Here is a 15,959-nt window from a genome sequence, read left to right on the forward strand (position 1 = left end):
GGGTCCAGCTCCCTCCCTCCTGCCCTGAGGTGCTTGGCTGTGAATTGTATTTGTCTCATCTGGAAGATGTCCCTGGTCAGAGCCAGGGACAAGGGGGATTCTTCTGGTGACTTCGCTTGACTTAGCTTTGCAACATCTTTGTCACTTTTGGAGTGCAAAGCCCAGGCTGAGCAGGAGCATAATTGCCTGTTCTTTCACCATTGCTAAGGATGAGACTGTTACTTTGAATAAAGATGGGGGTATCTTTCCCTTCTGATTGCAAGAATGTGGAGGTTTTTGCCATGGATGATAATCTGTAGCTATCCCTCTAGCGCAAGTTATGGATGTAGCAATGAGAAATGGCAAGGAGGCATGATATTGCCATTGCTGTGTATTGTTAGGCTATCTTAATCCTAAGGCCTAAGAACCAAAAACAACTTTATCCTCTCCTTTATAAAATCTGAGTCCCAGTGTGCTCCCATGTCTTTCCTGAGTGCTTGTCATTTGGGAAGTTCTGACAACGACTCGGTACCATATAATGTAAGTGGAACTGTAATTTGAAGGTTAATGGAGGAATTTCACACACGGGATCTTCAAAATAAATACGGTTAGACACATCTCTGCCTTGTGAAAAGACAGCAATGGGTGAACTTGTTTGAAGGCTGTAGTTTCCCTCCCCCCCTTCCCCAACTCCCATGGACAGCCTTCAGCACTTAAAACCCAGGTGCTTCTCTGAAACGTGCTGCAGATGGGGTAGTTGTGGTAGAGTCATACGATGTGTTGCCTGCATTTCGAAAGCAAGTCTAGCAAATGCTGAATGCCTTGTGCTGGAGAGGGGATAGAGAACACCTTGCCCAGGTGCAGTCTGGCTTCAGTTAGCTAAGATGCCATGTCTCCCTTGTCCCTGTAATTCTTGATGATGTTTTCAATACTGAAGTAAGGTCATCATTTTTCAAAAATCCCATTCATTTCTGCACTGGAACTGAGGCCTGAGCATCAGGAGGATCTGACAGGGGAAACCAAATGGTCACAGACTCTTACTTGTTTGGTTACCTGGGCTCAGGCTTGGCAAAGAGTCAGAGCCATGAGAGAGTCCCTCGGGCACAGCTCAACAGCAAAGACCCCAGGAGCTTACAGGGCAAATGGACCCGGGTGTCCCAAGGGTCTGCCATGGGCCTTGTGTCAGAGAGGCTCTGTTCGATGCTTTGGCCCGGTGTGTTGTGGTCTCAGACAAGTCCATGTGGGTGGATTCCCGTTCTGGTCCTGGGGAATGGGGGAGTTCCAGCTTGTAAGTGCTTTCAGTTGTGGCTGGGACACAAAGGTGCTGGTAAGGTAATCAGGAAAGTGTTGACTCATCAGCCTTAAATCAAAAACAAGTGGCTAAAAGCGAACAAAATAACTAGACTCTGCCTTTGGCTGTGGAGGCATCAGAAATCCAGTGGTTCTTTTTAATTACAGTGCTAAGGAAAAAGCACAGCAGTCCATCTCTTATCAGAGAACTACTGCTAAATGGAGAAAAGCTGACAGCAAATATTTACTCTCAGATCAATGTGGTTTAAAGTGCAATGTTTGTAGCAGAGCTTGGACACAGGAAGGTCAGGTATAGTATCAAGGCTGCATTTATATAAAGACAGGAATATGCAGTGGAAACCCTTGCTTAGAGAGGGAAAAGACCAGAGGATTTTTGAAAGGCACACTATGAGGATCTTAATTTTTGTCCTCACACTGAGCATTTTCTCATGTTCAGGTAAGTTGCTCAGAGTGCTACCATGTCGTTTTTCATACGGTTCAGGCAGGAAAATCACGAGGTGACACTGGACTTCTAATGGATGTGCGTGTCTGTCTCAGGGTTTCCAGTGTACGATTATGAACTGCCTGTCACAGAAGAGGCTCTCAATGCATCCATCGCAAGGATCAATTCTCAGTCATGGGGGCCAAACCTGTATGGAGTTGTCAGGAGCCACGTTAGAAGTGTAAGTGTGCTGACAACTGTCCTTTACTTTAAGTACGCTTTGCTTTGTTGGAAAACCATTTTTCACCTGATCTTGGAGACCCAGATTTAGTTGGACTTTTCTAATGTTTCTTGGAAGAGGGTGGTCCGGGGGCATTATCCAAAGTTATGGCTTTAAATATTCTTTGTATGTTGGGTTTTAATTAAAAATATTTTTGGAGTTCAAATTGTCCACCTCTTGAGTAGAAGCCTTTGAGGGATGTCTTGTAAGATTTTATTCAAAAATTCATTCAGAAAAGAGCTGATGTTTTCAAATACCTCCAGCTGACAGCTTTGCTTTGGGCATAAAGCAATCTGGTTTACATCTAATTGACATCTGAGGGTCTCAGCTGAATGTCTGCACTGCTAATTAAATAGCACCAGAAACACATCCAGGATTCTTTCTCCAATCTCCATTTACATCATCTGTCTCCACACACCAAAACACCTGGTTTAAATCTACTGTACTGGAGCAGAGTTAAGGAGTTAGATCTTCCTGATTTAAAGATGGCATGCTCATGTGCTTGGACATCCTCAGAATCATTCTGTTTCTATAGATGGCGTGTATCAAGTCCTCTGCAAAAGTGAATGGTGAGATAACTTCTATAGTGATCTAGTTTGGAAAAAATGTTCTTGAAAGCAATTGCTGAAAGCGCTGTGGATTTGTTGTTGTTTGCTTGATTGATTGATTGTCTTATCTTGAGCTAAAACATTGATTAGGCTGTGAGAAAGAGAAAAGAAAAACCTAGTGTGTCAACAAAAGCAACCAAGATGTAAGGCTTGTAGTGTGGCATGCACATTGCCCATTGGGGCATGCGAGCTCACAAGGAGTGTCTGTACAAGGTGCATTAATTCAACCATTTACAGTTGTGTGTTTTACTTTCCAAGTGTTGGGCTGCTGTGCTGGGCTGAAGTGCTGGGCTGCTGTGGCATTGGTGGGCAGCAGCATGTAGGGCTGGTGCTATCTATGCTCATCTGCCATTTACAGTCACAGTGCCTGCCACTGACTCCTGCAGCAGGCTGTGGGATTTTTAGTGAAACCTCTGTGAAAAGCTGTTCTGTGTTGTGTTTACCAAATCTGCCTAAGAGAGTAACTCCTGAGCACATGCAAATTTTGTCACACACTGTACTCTGCTCTAAATTAGATGCTGACCCATTATGCCCTTATATCCAGCTTATGCTTGACAAAGAAGTGAGGCACTAGTTGTCTTGACCTTTCTTTTACCAGGTTGATATGTGGAACAGCAATGATTATAGACTAGAGCTGCAGCTCAGTATTCGTGAAACCGTGTGCACGAAAGCTTCAGGAAGAGACCCGTTCACATGTGACTTCAAAATAGGGCCCTTTGTGGTAAGTGCATCTGGTGCGAATGAGAAACTTTCCTCAGTGCAGGATGTTCTCAGAACATGTTGAAACACTCCTAGTGCTGAAGAGTGGTTGGCCCTCTGAAAACAAAAACAAACACAAATACAACCTGCCGAACAGAGGGGGTATCACGTGGGAAGGGGCAGTGTTGGGAAATCTTCCTGGCCAGTGGGGAATACAGGAGCTGCTCTGAGCTGAAAAGAGAGCATGTGTGCCTTGGAGCAGCGTGTAGTGAAAGTGTCTGTGCTTTGGGACCAAATCCTTCTTTTCCAAGTTAAGGGGTGGAAAAACTGATGTTTGACCTGCTTCTGTCTATCACACATTTAGGTAAGAAGTCAGGAAAGCAGGAGACAAGAACAGAGCTGGCTATCTGTACAGGATGATGTGGGGCATCCTCACAGACACAGCTTTGTGCTGCAGTAAGTAGTAAGGCCAGGACTTGTATGTGAGGTGAAGATGATGTGTTGACTGCACGGTAGGAATGAGGAAGGATTTTGGCAGCCTTACCTCCCTGCTCTTGGAGCTAGGGTTTCCAGGAAGTCTAAGGGGAAAGCAACATTATCAGTATTTTTACAGCAGAGGTGATATATCCAAGAAGGAAGAGCTCTGCTGATTTTCAGCCCTGAGTGCCAAGGGGTGGCTGAAGCCTAAATTCAGACCAAATGCTTTTTCTCTACTAGGCCTTGATAGTAAGTGTATTCATTTATGAACGTAGTGTGAATTTTGTATAGCTTTCAAAAGAAAACAGAACTCACTTGGCAATCCATTGTCCCCACTTAAGTGTCCTTGAAGTCAACAGATGCTTTACTGTTGGCTTTGAGTGCTCTTTGATGAGGCTGTGAAAGCACCATGTAAAGACTTAGTTTCCTACCTAGTGCTGATTCCCACCTTGTGCCAATAGTGCTATTTTTTTTAATTTATTTTTAATATATTTTTAGTTTTCAACTCTCTTTTCAGCCTGAAATAAAGGCAGATCAGACTTTTGATATAGCTCCTGCTGGACTCTGATTCTTAGATGACCAGCTTTGGTGTAAGTGCATCGTTTCTGAATCTGTGCTCAGATGTTTTTGACAAAATATGGCTTCCATTGCCAGCTTCTGAGTGGTTGTGTGCTAACTGCTAGCACAAATCCCACAAAACGTGGGGTAGCTCTTGTGTCCCTGTGCCTAATATTGCTATACTACGTACAGTATTAGACTCCTAGAGAGACTAAGTATAGTTCTTTTGCTCTTCTGAGTTCTTCTTGTCTCATTTTCCCCTGCGACTGCCAAGTTTGTCCTTTCCTGGCACAGAGTTTAGGGAAGAGGAGGGATTCTGGGAAGGCACTGGAACAGATGGTGCAAAGCCTTTTCTAGTAGATAGTGAGTCGTGCTACTACCTCAGGAGGTAGTTTATGTCCTATAGAGAGGCAAAGGTCTCTTTGGGTATCACTGCTCTTGAGCTAAGCAGCTTGTGTGTGTGTAGTTGGGACAACACAAAACTGATGAAAGTTGCTAAGTTTTCTTTCAAATCACAAGAGCTGGCTGCTGTGAAGTAAGACCCCATCCCACAGGTCATCCCAATCAGAGGGTGTCTAATTAGATCGACCTGATTTTTTGAGTGAACGTATAGATTCATCTTGATGTGTGTACTGAATATATTAATTACAGATTGAGTGTAAAGAGAGAAATCTCCACCTTAGTCTTGACAGTTTGGCGGTTGAGAAGACACATCCCATTTCTCTTCTTGTTGGTGCAATATAGAATGAAAGGTAATGTGAGGATGTCCGTTTTCCAAACTTGGGTGCAGGCTCTGCTGGAGCTTCTGTCAAATCATGGAAACGACTTCTTTAAAGGTAGCCCAACCTCTAGAGCTGGAGCTGCCATCACCATATCTCTGAATAACTCTCCTGTTTGTGATTTGCGATGCTTTTTTTGCTACCACTAGCAGATTCAAGGCTTCATACAGCTAGCATGCAATTGTGGAGCAATAACTCGTGTGCAGTCATATGCCACCAGAATATAATGGCCTGGCTGCAGGCTGCTCCAAATATTTGTGAGGTGTAGAGTCTTCCTTGAGTTTTGTCCTTTTGGAATTTGATTATTAACTCCCTGTAAAGCTTTCCTCCCCCAAGTGAAAATCCCATGAGATAGTTTGCACTGTAGCTTTGCTCCAGCAGAGGCGCTCTATTTTTATCTGTTGCAGCGAACTGCTTTCTGCAGAAGTGTTGTGGAAGTCTCCGGTGAGCTGATTGGGAATGTCACTGTGCAGTGCCATCAGGGCACATCCAGCTCTGAATCAATGAGCAGCGAGGAGGTAAGGAACAGGAAGACTGTTTTTTTGCTGCTTGCAGGGCGTAAAGTTCTGCTCATTCTCTTTCAAGGGGAGGCCAGGTATGTAAGTGTAGTGTGAAGGTAGGCTTTACACCGGGCTTTGACCCTCTGAAACTCTGAATGGCAATTCAGGGGTTTTTATGTATCATCTCACTTCACGGTGTTCCCATGTTGTTAGTGAAGAAACTGAGGCATAAGGGGACATGGATTTTGCCCATGATTCATCACATCACTATGTCCCACTTCCTCCACCCTAAATGCAACAGTCACTGAAGTCTGCAGTGTTTTTTCTGTGCACGGCCATGTTGCCAGAGGCCTCTCCATCCCAATGGTGGCACATGGGATGGTGTTCTTTTTCTGTCCTTACTCAGACTTCTAATAACCTCCTTGTTTTGTGCTTTCTGTGCTGTGAAAGCTCCTGACATCTATTTAGGGGCAGTTGGAGGTTTTCATCAGGAAACCGTATGTGATTTGAAATCCAGCTGTCTCCTATAATGCTTCACCTTCCATCATATGAGAGGTTTGACCTTGCTTGATGGATGCCTGGGGAGAGTGTGAATCTCTGTGACAGTCTGGCACATCCACCAAATCTGACACTTGTTCTCCACTGAAATATAGCATGTCTGTGCCTGGAGAACAGTGATTGGCACATCTTAGAGACAGAAACAAATATCAATGATCCTGGCTCTGTTATCACATCCCTCAGCTGAGCATGTAATCATAGGATAGGTGAAGAGGGTTCGCTCTACTGAGATTTGTTCCATTCATCTTTATTTTTAAGCACTAATTTGGTTTTTAAGGTGTGATTAAATGTTGACCCAACCTGTGAATTCCTGCTAGCTCTTTTCAGACAATGCCACTTTTCCATGAACCAACACTTGAAATTGGATGCCTGCACTTACAACTCATATCTGCAGTGGGTATTGTGCTTGAGAATTATGTTCAGGGAATGAAACTAGTTTCACAAGCAAGGTGCCAGAGGATATGGACAGCTTTTATTTTTGGAAGCTTCAAGTACCAAAGGATTCTGTGTTGTGTTCTCTTGATTTGAATTGCCAAATGTTGTTCAGAACCTCTACTCAGAGTAAGCTAGTGAATACACCATAGGAATTCTTGATTTGCAGAGCAAAAAGACTGTATGTGAAGTACTGGAATACGTAAGGTAGTCTTGGATGTTCAGTCTGTCCTCTGTGGGTTAAGCATAACTCTTGTTTAATTGGGCACTGAGTATAAACACTTGCTTTTACAAGCAGAGTTCTTCCTTTAACCATCTCTTAAAATTCTGTTCTGCTGCCAATATTCATGCTGGGGAATACATTTCCTGCAAAGTTAGTATGGAATAAATGCTAAAGAGAATTACTGCACATCAAAAAGAAAGCATTTCTGCAGAGGGCTGCAGCCCTTGCTCTGGAGGTTGTAAATCAGTTCAAGGGATCTCAGCTTGGCTCTCTGCGAATGGTGTTAGTGTAGCACCTGTAGTGCCATGGGTATTTGGATAGGAGAGGAATTGTGATTGTTTGAGGCTGGGATCATATTAGTGGGACAGGAACCTACAAAAGAAGATTATAGACAGCCTTTAAAAGAGTAATTTGGGATAAATAAGTCAAAGCCATGTGTGAGTGCAACAAACTAATTCAGCTTTCCAAGTTCTGCTTTCTTGTCTGCACCTGCACTACAGTAAAGTCAGGTAAAGTATTACGTACCAAAGATGTTGACCTGAGAGCCTGCCCTGCACAAGACTTCCATAGCAGTATAACTGCTTTGCAATAGTATCAGCAGTAACCTCATTTTCAGAGAAATTAATGATGAAGTCTGGAATTACTTCAGTGATCACATAGTACCCGAAGAAATGAAGGTGAGTCTGACTTCTTGACTGAGCTTTTAAAATAAATTTATTTGATTTGTAGATGATGTTTATGCAGATAATGAACCGTGGCAAGTGGGGCGGCAGTCGCAGAGAAGGTAAGCCATTTCTGCCATGCTGGACATTCCTGGCACACGTTGGTTTGCCTTTTGGATCATTTAATTGGCCATCTGAAGGTCGTCCAACGGAGGGAGAAGAAAATATTGAAGACCAGCAGTTTGCTCAAATCACATCCATCTTTTTGCTGTGTAGGGGTTTTCTCAGTGAGAACGCAGCGAGGGCATTAGGCTGCAAAATAGGGTAATTCTGTGGCTTATAAACACTATGAAGTCCTTTTCTGATTTGTCAGATCTGTGCTCTCATAACCTGCACTTGTGTGCATCGAGGTTCTTATAAAATTGTGCAGAATGAGTGCATGTAACACACGTCTGACAGCATGTAACACCCATTTATGTCTCCATGTTCTTTGTATATTTTTCTGAAGCCTTCTCTTCAAGAGGAAGAGGCAGCATCCATGGAGACTGGCATAAACCCAACCGTTTCAGCTCTGGCAAGATCGAATAATACAGTTTAGGTGAGTACAGTTCAAGTGTAGCTTCTATGCACACTAGGTTTGCAGGTTTCGAACCAGAGTGGTAAAGTGGCTGCTCAGGATAAAGGACCTCTTTGGGAAGGTGCTTCTTGGATGCAAGCATCTTAAAATCCATAGTACCCTAGGCATATATGGGACTTGCTTATGGGGAAATGCAGTGATGCAAATAGCACAGTGTTGCTTAAATGTGAGGCAAAACATGCAGTTCCTTCAGCTCAAAGGACAAATCCAGGAAGCACTTTCATAAATTGCCTGATTCTGCCTGGAAAGCAAGAGTTACTCAACTGTATGGTGCAATTAACTGGTGCAAAAAGCTAAGGGATTATAATTCTGATCCCTCAAATTCTCCCTTTTATACGGTTCTGAGAGTAGTTATAAAGAGGCATTTTATTCAGTGAGACTGGGTTAAATGTGCAGGAGCTTTGGGTTTGTAGTCTTAGTGGATTAAGATCCATTGAGGTCTGAAGTGCCTGTTTAGGGAATGAAAGCTGTTAGTGCCATGGCGTTCTTGTGGGAGTTAACCTATTCCATGTCATCAAAAGCACCCAGAGGTCTGAATACCCTCACTGGTCTCGCAGGCAGGAGCTGTGTTTTGGGGTGGCCATCCCTCATGCCTCTGTGAGGGCTCACAGGGCAGGGCTCTGACCAGTTGTTGAGGCAGCAGATGGTTTTGTTTTTCTCTTGTAGCTGCACCTGGCTGTTGCTCACTCTCCTCTAGCAAACCCCAGCGTTCTGGCGTGCAGGTAGCCTGAACGCTGTGCAACAAAGTCAATCTGCTGTCCTGAATTTGGTGTGGGGCTCAAGCCTTCAGTTATTATGGTGTCTTTTTGTCTCTGCCTGTCTTGACTGGCAGAGCCATGTTTCATGTGGATGCTTTGTCCTTTTCCCAAGCTGGTTGCCCTTAACAGGGGTGCATCACTTGACCATGGGACCTGGAGTGTGTCCTGTCTGTGTACTCACAGGGACACAGATGAGTTTTTAGAGACCTGTACTGTGGGCTCCAGCAAGTCACCTGCCACCTTCTTGCCAGTGCTATCCTCCAGCCCACAGCTTGTTCTATCTACTTATGCTTTCAGGAATGGCCACGTCTTTGTGCTGAATCTAATGCAAGAGGCCACGTGGTTCAGCAAACAAGAAATAAATGAAGCAGTAAGGTATCTGAGAGAACAAAGAAACTTGTCCAGGGCAGGTGTTTGTTGCAGGGAAGCTGTGAAGGAGATGTTTGGAGCTCAGTTAAAGGGAATGATAGTGAAAGGCACTCACGATTCCCTGGAGCTGGCAAAGCCTGTCCTACTGAACTACTTAGCACTATGTCTGTGTGATTAAAAAGGCTTCACACGCTTGCTTGGGTACATATTGTTAGCAGGCCTTCCTCCCTGCAGAGGGACAGAACTGAATGCTGTATGTGTGTGGAGCTCAGTTCAGGCCACTTGCATTTGCAACAAGAAAGTTTTAGATGTTATTTAGCAGTGATGACTCACCAAAAACTAACACATGTTACTCATAAACATATCTGTGGCAAATCTGTATGTGCTGAAGGAGACATGCCCCTATTCTCATAGAAAACAGACTTGAAAGGAAAATGCAGTCATTCTGCTAGGTCAGGTCTTCCTATAAATGCTTTCATTAAATCCATATGTTAGTTTAGTTTATCCATGAGCCAGTAAAGGTGAGTGATATGCTGTTCTTGTTCCTCTTATAGGACTCTCTAACTTTTCTAAATGCCTTTGAACGTCCCTAGCATATGCAGTGGCAGTATGGTGTGCATTCTGTGTCCTTCTGGGTAGCTTTAATCCAAGGAGACAGTGTGGAAAGACTGAGGCTTACTGAAGTGTAGCATAAAATTGACTTTCTGTTCCAGAGAACCGAGGGACAAATTTTGTGAACATGCCTATCATTGGCTTCTGAGAACCAAACAATCTCAGTCTGGCTGGATGAATTTGAGTCATACCTTCCTAAGCTAATCTTGCAGAAAAGTTGTTGGGAAGGTGGTCTGTGTTCTCAAAATGGGCTGACATCCTTTTCTTTGCATTTGGAAAATGCCAGCTGTCTTAAATTAATTCTTTGTCACTCAAGAGGAGCCATCCCCATTAAGCAGTAATCACAAATATTTTTGTTCCTGGACCTAATGCCTAACGAATCTCTAAATCAGAAGCAAGTTGTGAAACCATCTTGAAAGTGACCACGAAACAAATGGGCATAAATTGATGGTTCTTGAAACCCTGTGGAGCTCCAGTTTTAATACTTTCTGTTAATACTTCTGTTCTAACCTGAAGATAGGCTGCCAGTGTCAGTTGGGGAGCTGTGTTTCATGCCAGAGTCCTAGTTGTTTGGCCCAACAACAGTTCAGAGGCATATACTTAAGCAGTTTTGAAGATCTCCTAGTTTTCTTTATTTTTATAATAAAAAGCTGCAAAGTCTGGAGCTGTGCTTATTTCTCTATTACATGTGTACCTAGAATTAGAGGGTTTTATCTGTGGGTTAAATTTGGAGCCACTTGTACCCAAATTATTCAGTGTGCTTCAGGATAAGGAGGGTCATTCATGACTTTTTTTTTCCTCCTGTGTTTTGGCAACTGTGTGATCATGGCTGGCATTATTACAAGCCCTTCTGTGATGAAGGTATTTGCTGGGTTGTGGGAAATATATGCTGTGTTTTGCGATGGCAGTAGCTCAGCTGACATATTCTCTCAGCTGAGCATATTTAGGAGGAGGCTGGGGAAACAGCAATTTAATAATAGAAGACTTTTATCTTTTATTCAAAGGACCTGTTGTTGACAGGAAAAGCTAGACAAGTTCAGGTAACAAATGTGTTTTTTTTTATTATTATTTTTTACGCAACAGAATATGTAGCTGCTGCAAAAATTACGAAGGCGAGTTGTTGAAAGAATTTTTCATGCTGAATTTTTCATTTTATGAACTAGCTCTTCTCTTCTTTTTGGCAACAGGAATTATTTCAGTAGAATCCTGTGCCTGAATCCTTCCCGAGCCTATGCAGAAAGCTAGGCTAAATGATCTCATTGGTGCTTTCTCTCTCTCTCTCTCTCTCTTTTAATTAGAATGTGCTAAATATTCAAGAGGAAGAAATCAATGCAATTGTTATATAAAGAACTCTTTCAGGTCTGTAGTCTTCAGACCCACTGGTCTGCTGATGCCTGCCAGAGTTATCAAGTTGCATATGAAAGAACCACATCAATGACTAATGAGCTTACTTCATTGACAAGTGCTAATCAGATTTTCTGGATTTATTTCCTGGTGCATCTCCGGAACTGGGGAGATTGTGAATATTACATGTCCTAGCTGTGGACTGGCCTTTCCAACAGACAACTCAGGCACACGAGCAGGGGAGAGCAGGAGAGCCAGCTGCTGTACAGACAGCTGATCGCTGGTTAAGAACCTTAGCCTGCAACAAGTGTTAAGGTCCTTAGTTAGCCTGGCTGCAAGGTATGTGCAGAGCCTGACGAAGCTGTGTCAGTTGCCACAGTGTCAGCAAATGGCATGTTAGTAATGCAGTCTGTCCCCTGTTGATAGCCTGCTCTGAAAGGAGGCTGTTTTGCACACCCTGTGGTGAAAGGCTTTTTGAGTGTGCAGGGGTGTGTGGAATTCCAGTTTCCATTGAGCTGGAATCCGCTTAATGGTGTTTGCAGCTCTGAATCACAAAGAGGAGCCTAAAAAATGGCTCAACTCACCTAATACCTTGAACTCCAGAAAGAAAAGGGCCCCAGCACTCTGCTCTTCCAAAATCAACCACCTAAGGCAGTTGCCTTTAGTGCAGGGTGGAGTCTGACCTATGACTTAAGTCTGGGGTCACCAGCAGTGCTTCATTTCTGCAAACAGGAAAATAAAGAAGACAGCTCTTGTTTTTGCTTGCAATATATGTATAGGTTGTAAAGACTGATTTTTTTTCTCTTGCTGTCATTAATCACACAGGGAAAGTGTCAGTTTTGTTTTTAATAGATAATCAGATTCCTTCTGCGTAAAGCCAAAGGGCTGTGATTTCTTCCTTGCATTTTCTGTATTTCCATAAAATGTCCCTCTGGCTGAATTCTCACCTGGAATAGCTTGCTGCTGGCTGGGATGTGATGATGGCAGTTGTTACTAGCTGATTAGCAGCCTTGCAGAAGCTAAAGTCAATAGATCGTTATCCTGACTTTTTTTTTTTCTAATGGAAGAATAACTGGTAATGTTGGGCCTCTTCTGCTCGTACCCAAGAAATCCAGGATCCAAGCTTCCAAGTGGACTTGAATGCTCATTTATCCTTCATCCAGAAAAGTAATAGTAGGGCAGCGTGCAAACCCTCCTGGGGCATTGAAAGAAGAGCTTTTATCCCCAGTGTTCTCAGTAAGAAGCTGCCTGATTTATTTTTATTTTTATTGTCGTGGCTTGTATTAGACTTTTTTGTGTCTTTTTCCTCTCCATTCATCCACCCCACTTTATCTAGTTCCCAGAAAGCAGCCTGTTGCTTTCTGAGGAAAAAAGTGATGCATCAGAAGGACGGAACATTCCTGCAGAATGGGATCTGCTGCATAATGCATGAGCTGCACATCCAGATCAGCTCTGAGTGAGAGCTAGAGCAATTTACCTCGTTAGTAACAAGGAGGAAATGACAGGCTACCATTGTATTCCTCTTGCCTTGGAGTCTGTCTGTGATAGCTAGGCCATCAGAGTCGCCTGGCATTTGTGACATGCTATAGCAGAGAAGAAGCATGCCCTCGTGTGTTCGGAGGTGAAGGACTGAAACTGATACAGATCTGGGCAAGACCTTTTCTGATGCTTAGGTCAGATCACAGTGCAGGGACGAAGTAGACATCTAACAGCAGAAAGAATCGCTGCGACAATCTATTGTTGCTGTTCTAAGTGGCAGTGATTTTTGTCTTGCCCTTTGCTCACCTCCTTTAGATCTGTTTTCAAGGATTAGACCCACAGCTGCACTGCGGAAATTGTTCCTGCTTCTGGAGAATGCAGAGCTTGGAGGATTCCTTAGACTTTACAGTGTCTTTAAGGCCCGATTGCAAGTCCGTTAACTTTATTGCTAAAGAAAACCAAGAGGACTTCAGTGGAGGAACAAAAAGGGCCCTCACCTGTCTGCTAGCCTTGTGCAATACTGCATTTTGCAAGCACTGGAAATGAGCTTGTCAAAGAATTTGGCAAGCTGGAAAAGCCCTCTGGAAGTCCAACTTCTGCTCAGGGCAGAGCCAGTTACATCTGGCTGTGTAGCTGAGGTTTGAATATCCCAGGATATAGATCCCTCCTCCTCTCTGGGCTCCTGGTTCAGTGCTGGAGCACTCTTGGGGGAAGATCTTTCTTATACTGAGCTGGAATTTCCCATGTTCCAACTTGTTCCTGTTTCCTCTCATCCTACCTAAGCGCACCCCTGAGAAGAGCCTGTCCTTCTCTAAACCCTCCCACCAGGTAGCAGACAGCACTAAGGTCTTTCTTCTTGCAGCTTCATCTTCAGGCTGAGCAAACCCAGCTCAGCTCCATGTCCTATGCTCCAGACTTCAAATCATCTTGGTTCCCTATCTCTACCTGGGTCCTGCCCCAGCCCTGCTCCTGGACAAGTCACTCTCAGGGCGTTGCTGCGATTGTCGTTACCACCTGTGGACATTCATTTCTGGCACAAATCCATCCCTAAAATTTTACAAACAAAACTGATTACAGAGAATTTTCACATTGCCATGGTGACAAACTTGATGAAAATACAGTGTAGGCTACAGACTGCTGTAGAGGCAGTCATGTGTTCTCCTGAAAAACTGATCTCAAATTTGTGCATGTTGTAGCTCTTAATTCAACTGCATTTCTCAGGAGACCATATATCTGCTTATCACCTCTGCTTCAGAGACTCGCCAGTATGAGCTGGTTTATACTGTATAAGCAATATATTGCTTATTTCACTGTCTTTACTTTTTTCTAGCAGTTTGGTTTTTGCTTTTTTCCCCCCACTAATTAGCAATTAACATGATACTTTTGCACATGTGGTGTTTTGCATATGCAGATTTCTCTGTACAGATTCCTCGTGATATGGTTCTGATGCCACAGAAATTAATAAGCAATTCTGTGAAGTTAAATATATTTTTCTTGGGCTGGGTACATTTGCTTAGTTCTGTTAAGTATGAGACAAACTACGAGCTATGACATTTTTTCCCCCCCTCCTCTTTTTTTTTTTTTTGAAGTAGATTGGAGAATATGATGAACCAAGACTCAAAGATCCAGCATCTGAAGAACAAACCTGATGCAAATTTCCTTTTCTTTTTCAGGAAAATCTGTTCTGTAATGAAGTGGGTCTTTCCTTACAATCACTTTCTGCTATAAAGTCAAATGGTCGTTGGATGAGTTCGTAAGATGCTATATGGGTGCACCGGTCAGTCGATAGCATTCTGATGTGTTACAGCTCAGTGGGAGGACAGTCTCAGACACCTCACGTAACTGTGTCTAGTACATGTTCTATCATCTCATAACAATGCTATTAAAGGATCACTGTTCCATCTTTGTGTTCTGCATCGCCGGTTGCTTGTAATTTTCTGTAATGCTTGTAGCTAATTATCAATTCATTCATACTAATAAAGGCACTTAATTCCTTTTTCTCCAGGGTGCAACAGCTGTGGACAAGCTGTCCTGCCATAACTCCAAAGGCATGAGTTTTAGTCCATCAGGCATCTAGCTTTAATGGCTAGATATAGCCCAAATAGCTTTGTCTTTTCTGGGTTTGTTTGTGTTTTCTTTGTGTGTGATGTGTGTGTTTTGGTTTGGTTGCTGACCTACCATGTCCCACTACCAAGCCATATCCCTCAGTGCCACATCCACACCTCTCTTAAACACCTCCAGGGATGGGGACTTCACCCTGGGCAGCCTTTTCTGATGCCTGAGCTCCCTCTCCATGAAGAAATTCTTCCTGGCGTGTAACCCAAACCTCCCCTGGCACTGCAGGTACACTCTGCTTCCCACAATCAAGCTCCCTAAGCCACCAACATAGACCACTGAGCTAAGCTTGTGTTTAAAATGCTCCTTTATGTCAGAGTCCTGTGACTCTGTTCCTTTTTATAATTACAGGCCTTGTCAGGGCTTAACGCTTTTGAATTGCCTGGTATAAGCATAGGGTTGATTAGGCCATTTGTTCTGATAGCTTGAAAGATGCAATTAATTGGAGGCAGGCCTCTGGAGATCCAGCTAGGTGTTTTCTGCAATGCTCGTACTGGCTCTGTGCAAATCTGGATCAGAATAATAGGTGAATTTTCTGAGACGGCAACAATCATATATGTCTTCCCATCAGGCAAAGGCATGGGTGGGTAGAAGAACTTCCTGAGCTGTTCTTCTAAGTCAGAGCTGTTCTTTGTTGCCTGGAAGGGATGGGTGGATTAACACATGAGCCAGCTTCAGCTGTGCTTGTATTTTTCCCTATTTCACTCTTATTTTTCACTGCTCCCAACAGACAGTTTTCCCGGCCTAAAAACGATCTCTGTATTTTGCTGCCTGAGAGCAGTGGCAGGCCAATGCATTGGGGACGAGGAAGGGAGTGTGGTTGCTACAAAATCCTTATGTCATGGCACTGTATGTCTGGACTAAGAGACAGAAGAGACCACAGGGTTTGACAGTGGGTCTTTTGAGACCTGGTGTAGAAAACTTGTCTTTGAGCTAAGGGCGGGCTAGTGGATGCCAGAATGATGAACAGAGCCTGACCATTGCTCTTTAAGGTACAGTGTGTTTGGAGAAATAACCATCTGTAAGCAAACAAGGGGAGCACCGATTTCCTTCAGGAAGCTACCTTCAGCATCATTATCTGCCCTCAGAGGACAGAAGGTCAGTGGCAGGGATCTGTCCATCACTCATGGGAAACACTGCCGGTACACTGTTACTAGC

The 15,959-nt window shown here is 43.6% G+C and overlaps 1 protein-coding gene across 7 annotated transcripts; it reads left to right on the forward strand.

The window, feature by feature from the left end:
• Positions 1–1,528: 1,528 nt before the first annotated feature.
• SPP2 (secreted phosphoprotein 2) lies at positions 1,529–14,587 on the forward strand. Of its 7 annotated transcripts, none has more exons than XR_013953354.1 (9): positions 1,552–1,726; positions 1,828–1,952; positions 3,198–3,320; positions 5,520–5,630; positions 7,555–7,609; positions 7,996–8,085; positions 9,180–9,452; positions 10,868–10,903; positions 14,279–14,587. XR_013953354.1 is itself a non-coding variant. In XM_080599037.1 (8 exons), exons 1-6 carry the CDS (start codon positions 1,618–1,620, stop codon positions 8,073–8,075), a joined length of 603 nt encoding a protein of 200 aa, XP_080455163.1. In that variant the 5' UTR covers positions 1,552–1,617; the 3' UTR covers positions 8,076–8,085; positions 10,868–10,903; positions 14,279–14,587. The 7 variants fall into 7 exon arrangements, 5 of the variants coding, with proteins under 5 accessions (XP_080455166.1, XP_080455165.1, XP_080455163.1 ...); XR_013953355.1 differs by having other exon boundaries at positions 14,360–14,587; XM_080599037.1 differs by lacking the exon at positions 9,180–9,452.
• The last annotated feature ends 1,372 nt before the right edge of the window (positions 14,588–15,959 follow it).

The sequence above is a fragment of the Anser brachyrhynchus genome (assembly GCF_964034855.1).
Source record: "Anser brachyrhynchus genome assembly, chromosome: 7".
NCBI lineage: Eukaryota > Metazoa > Chordata > Aves > Anseriformes > Anatidae > Anser > Anser brachyrhynchus.

Coding starts and splice junctions, on each gene's coding strand:
- SPP2 (XM_080599040.1), top strand. CDS start 1,618: ATGCAGTGGAAACCCTTGCTTAGAGAGGGAAAAGACCAGAGGATTTTT. Junction 3,321..5,519: donor TCAAAATAGGGCCCTTTGTG/GTAAGTGCATCT, acceptor TATCTGTTGCAG/CGAACTGCTTTCTGCAGAAG. Junction 7,610..7,995: donor GGGCGGCAGTCGCAGAGAAG/GTAAGCCATTTC, acceptor ATTTTTCTGAAG/CCTTCTCTTCAAGAGGAAGA.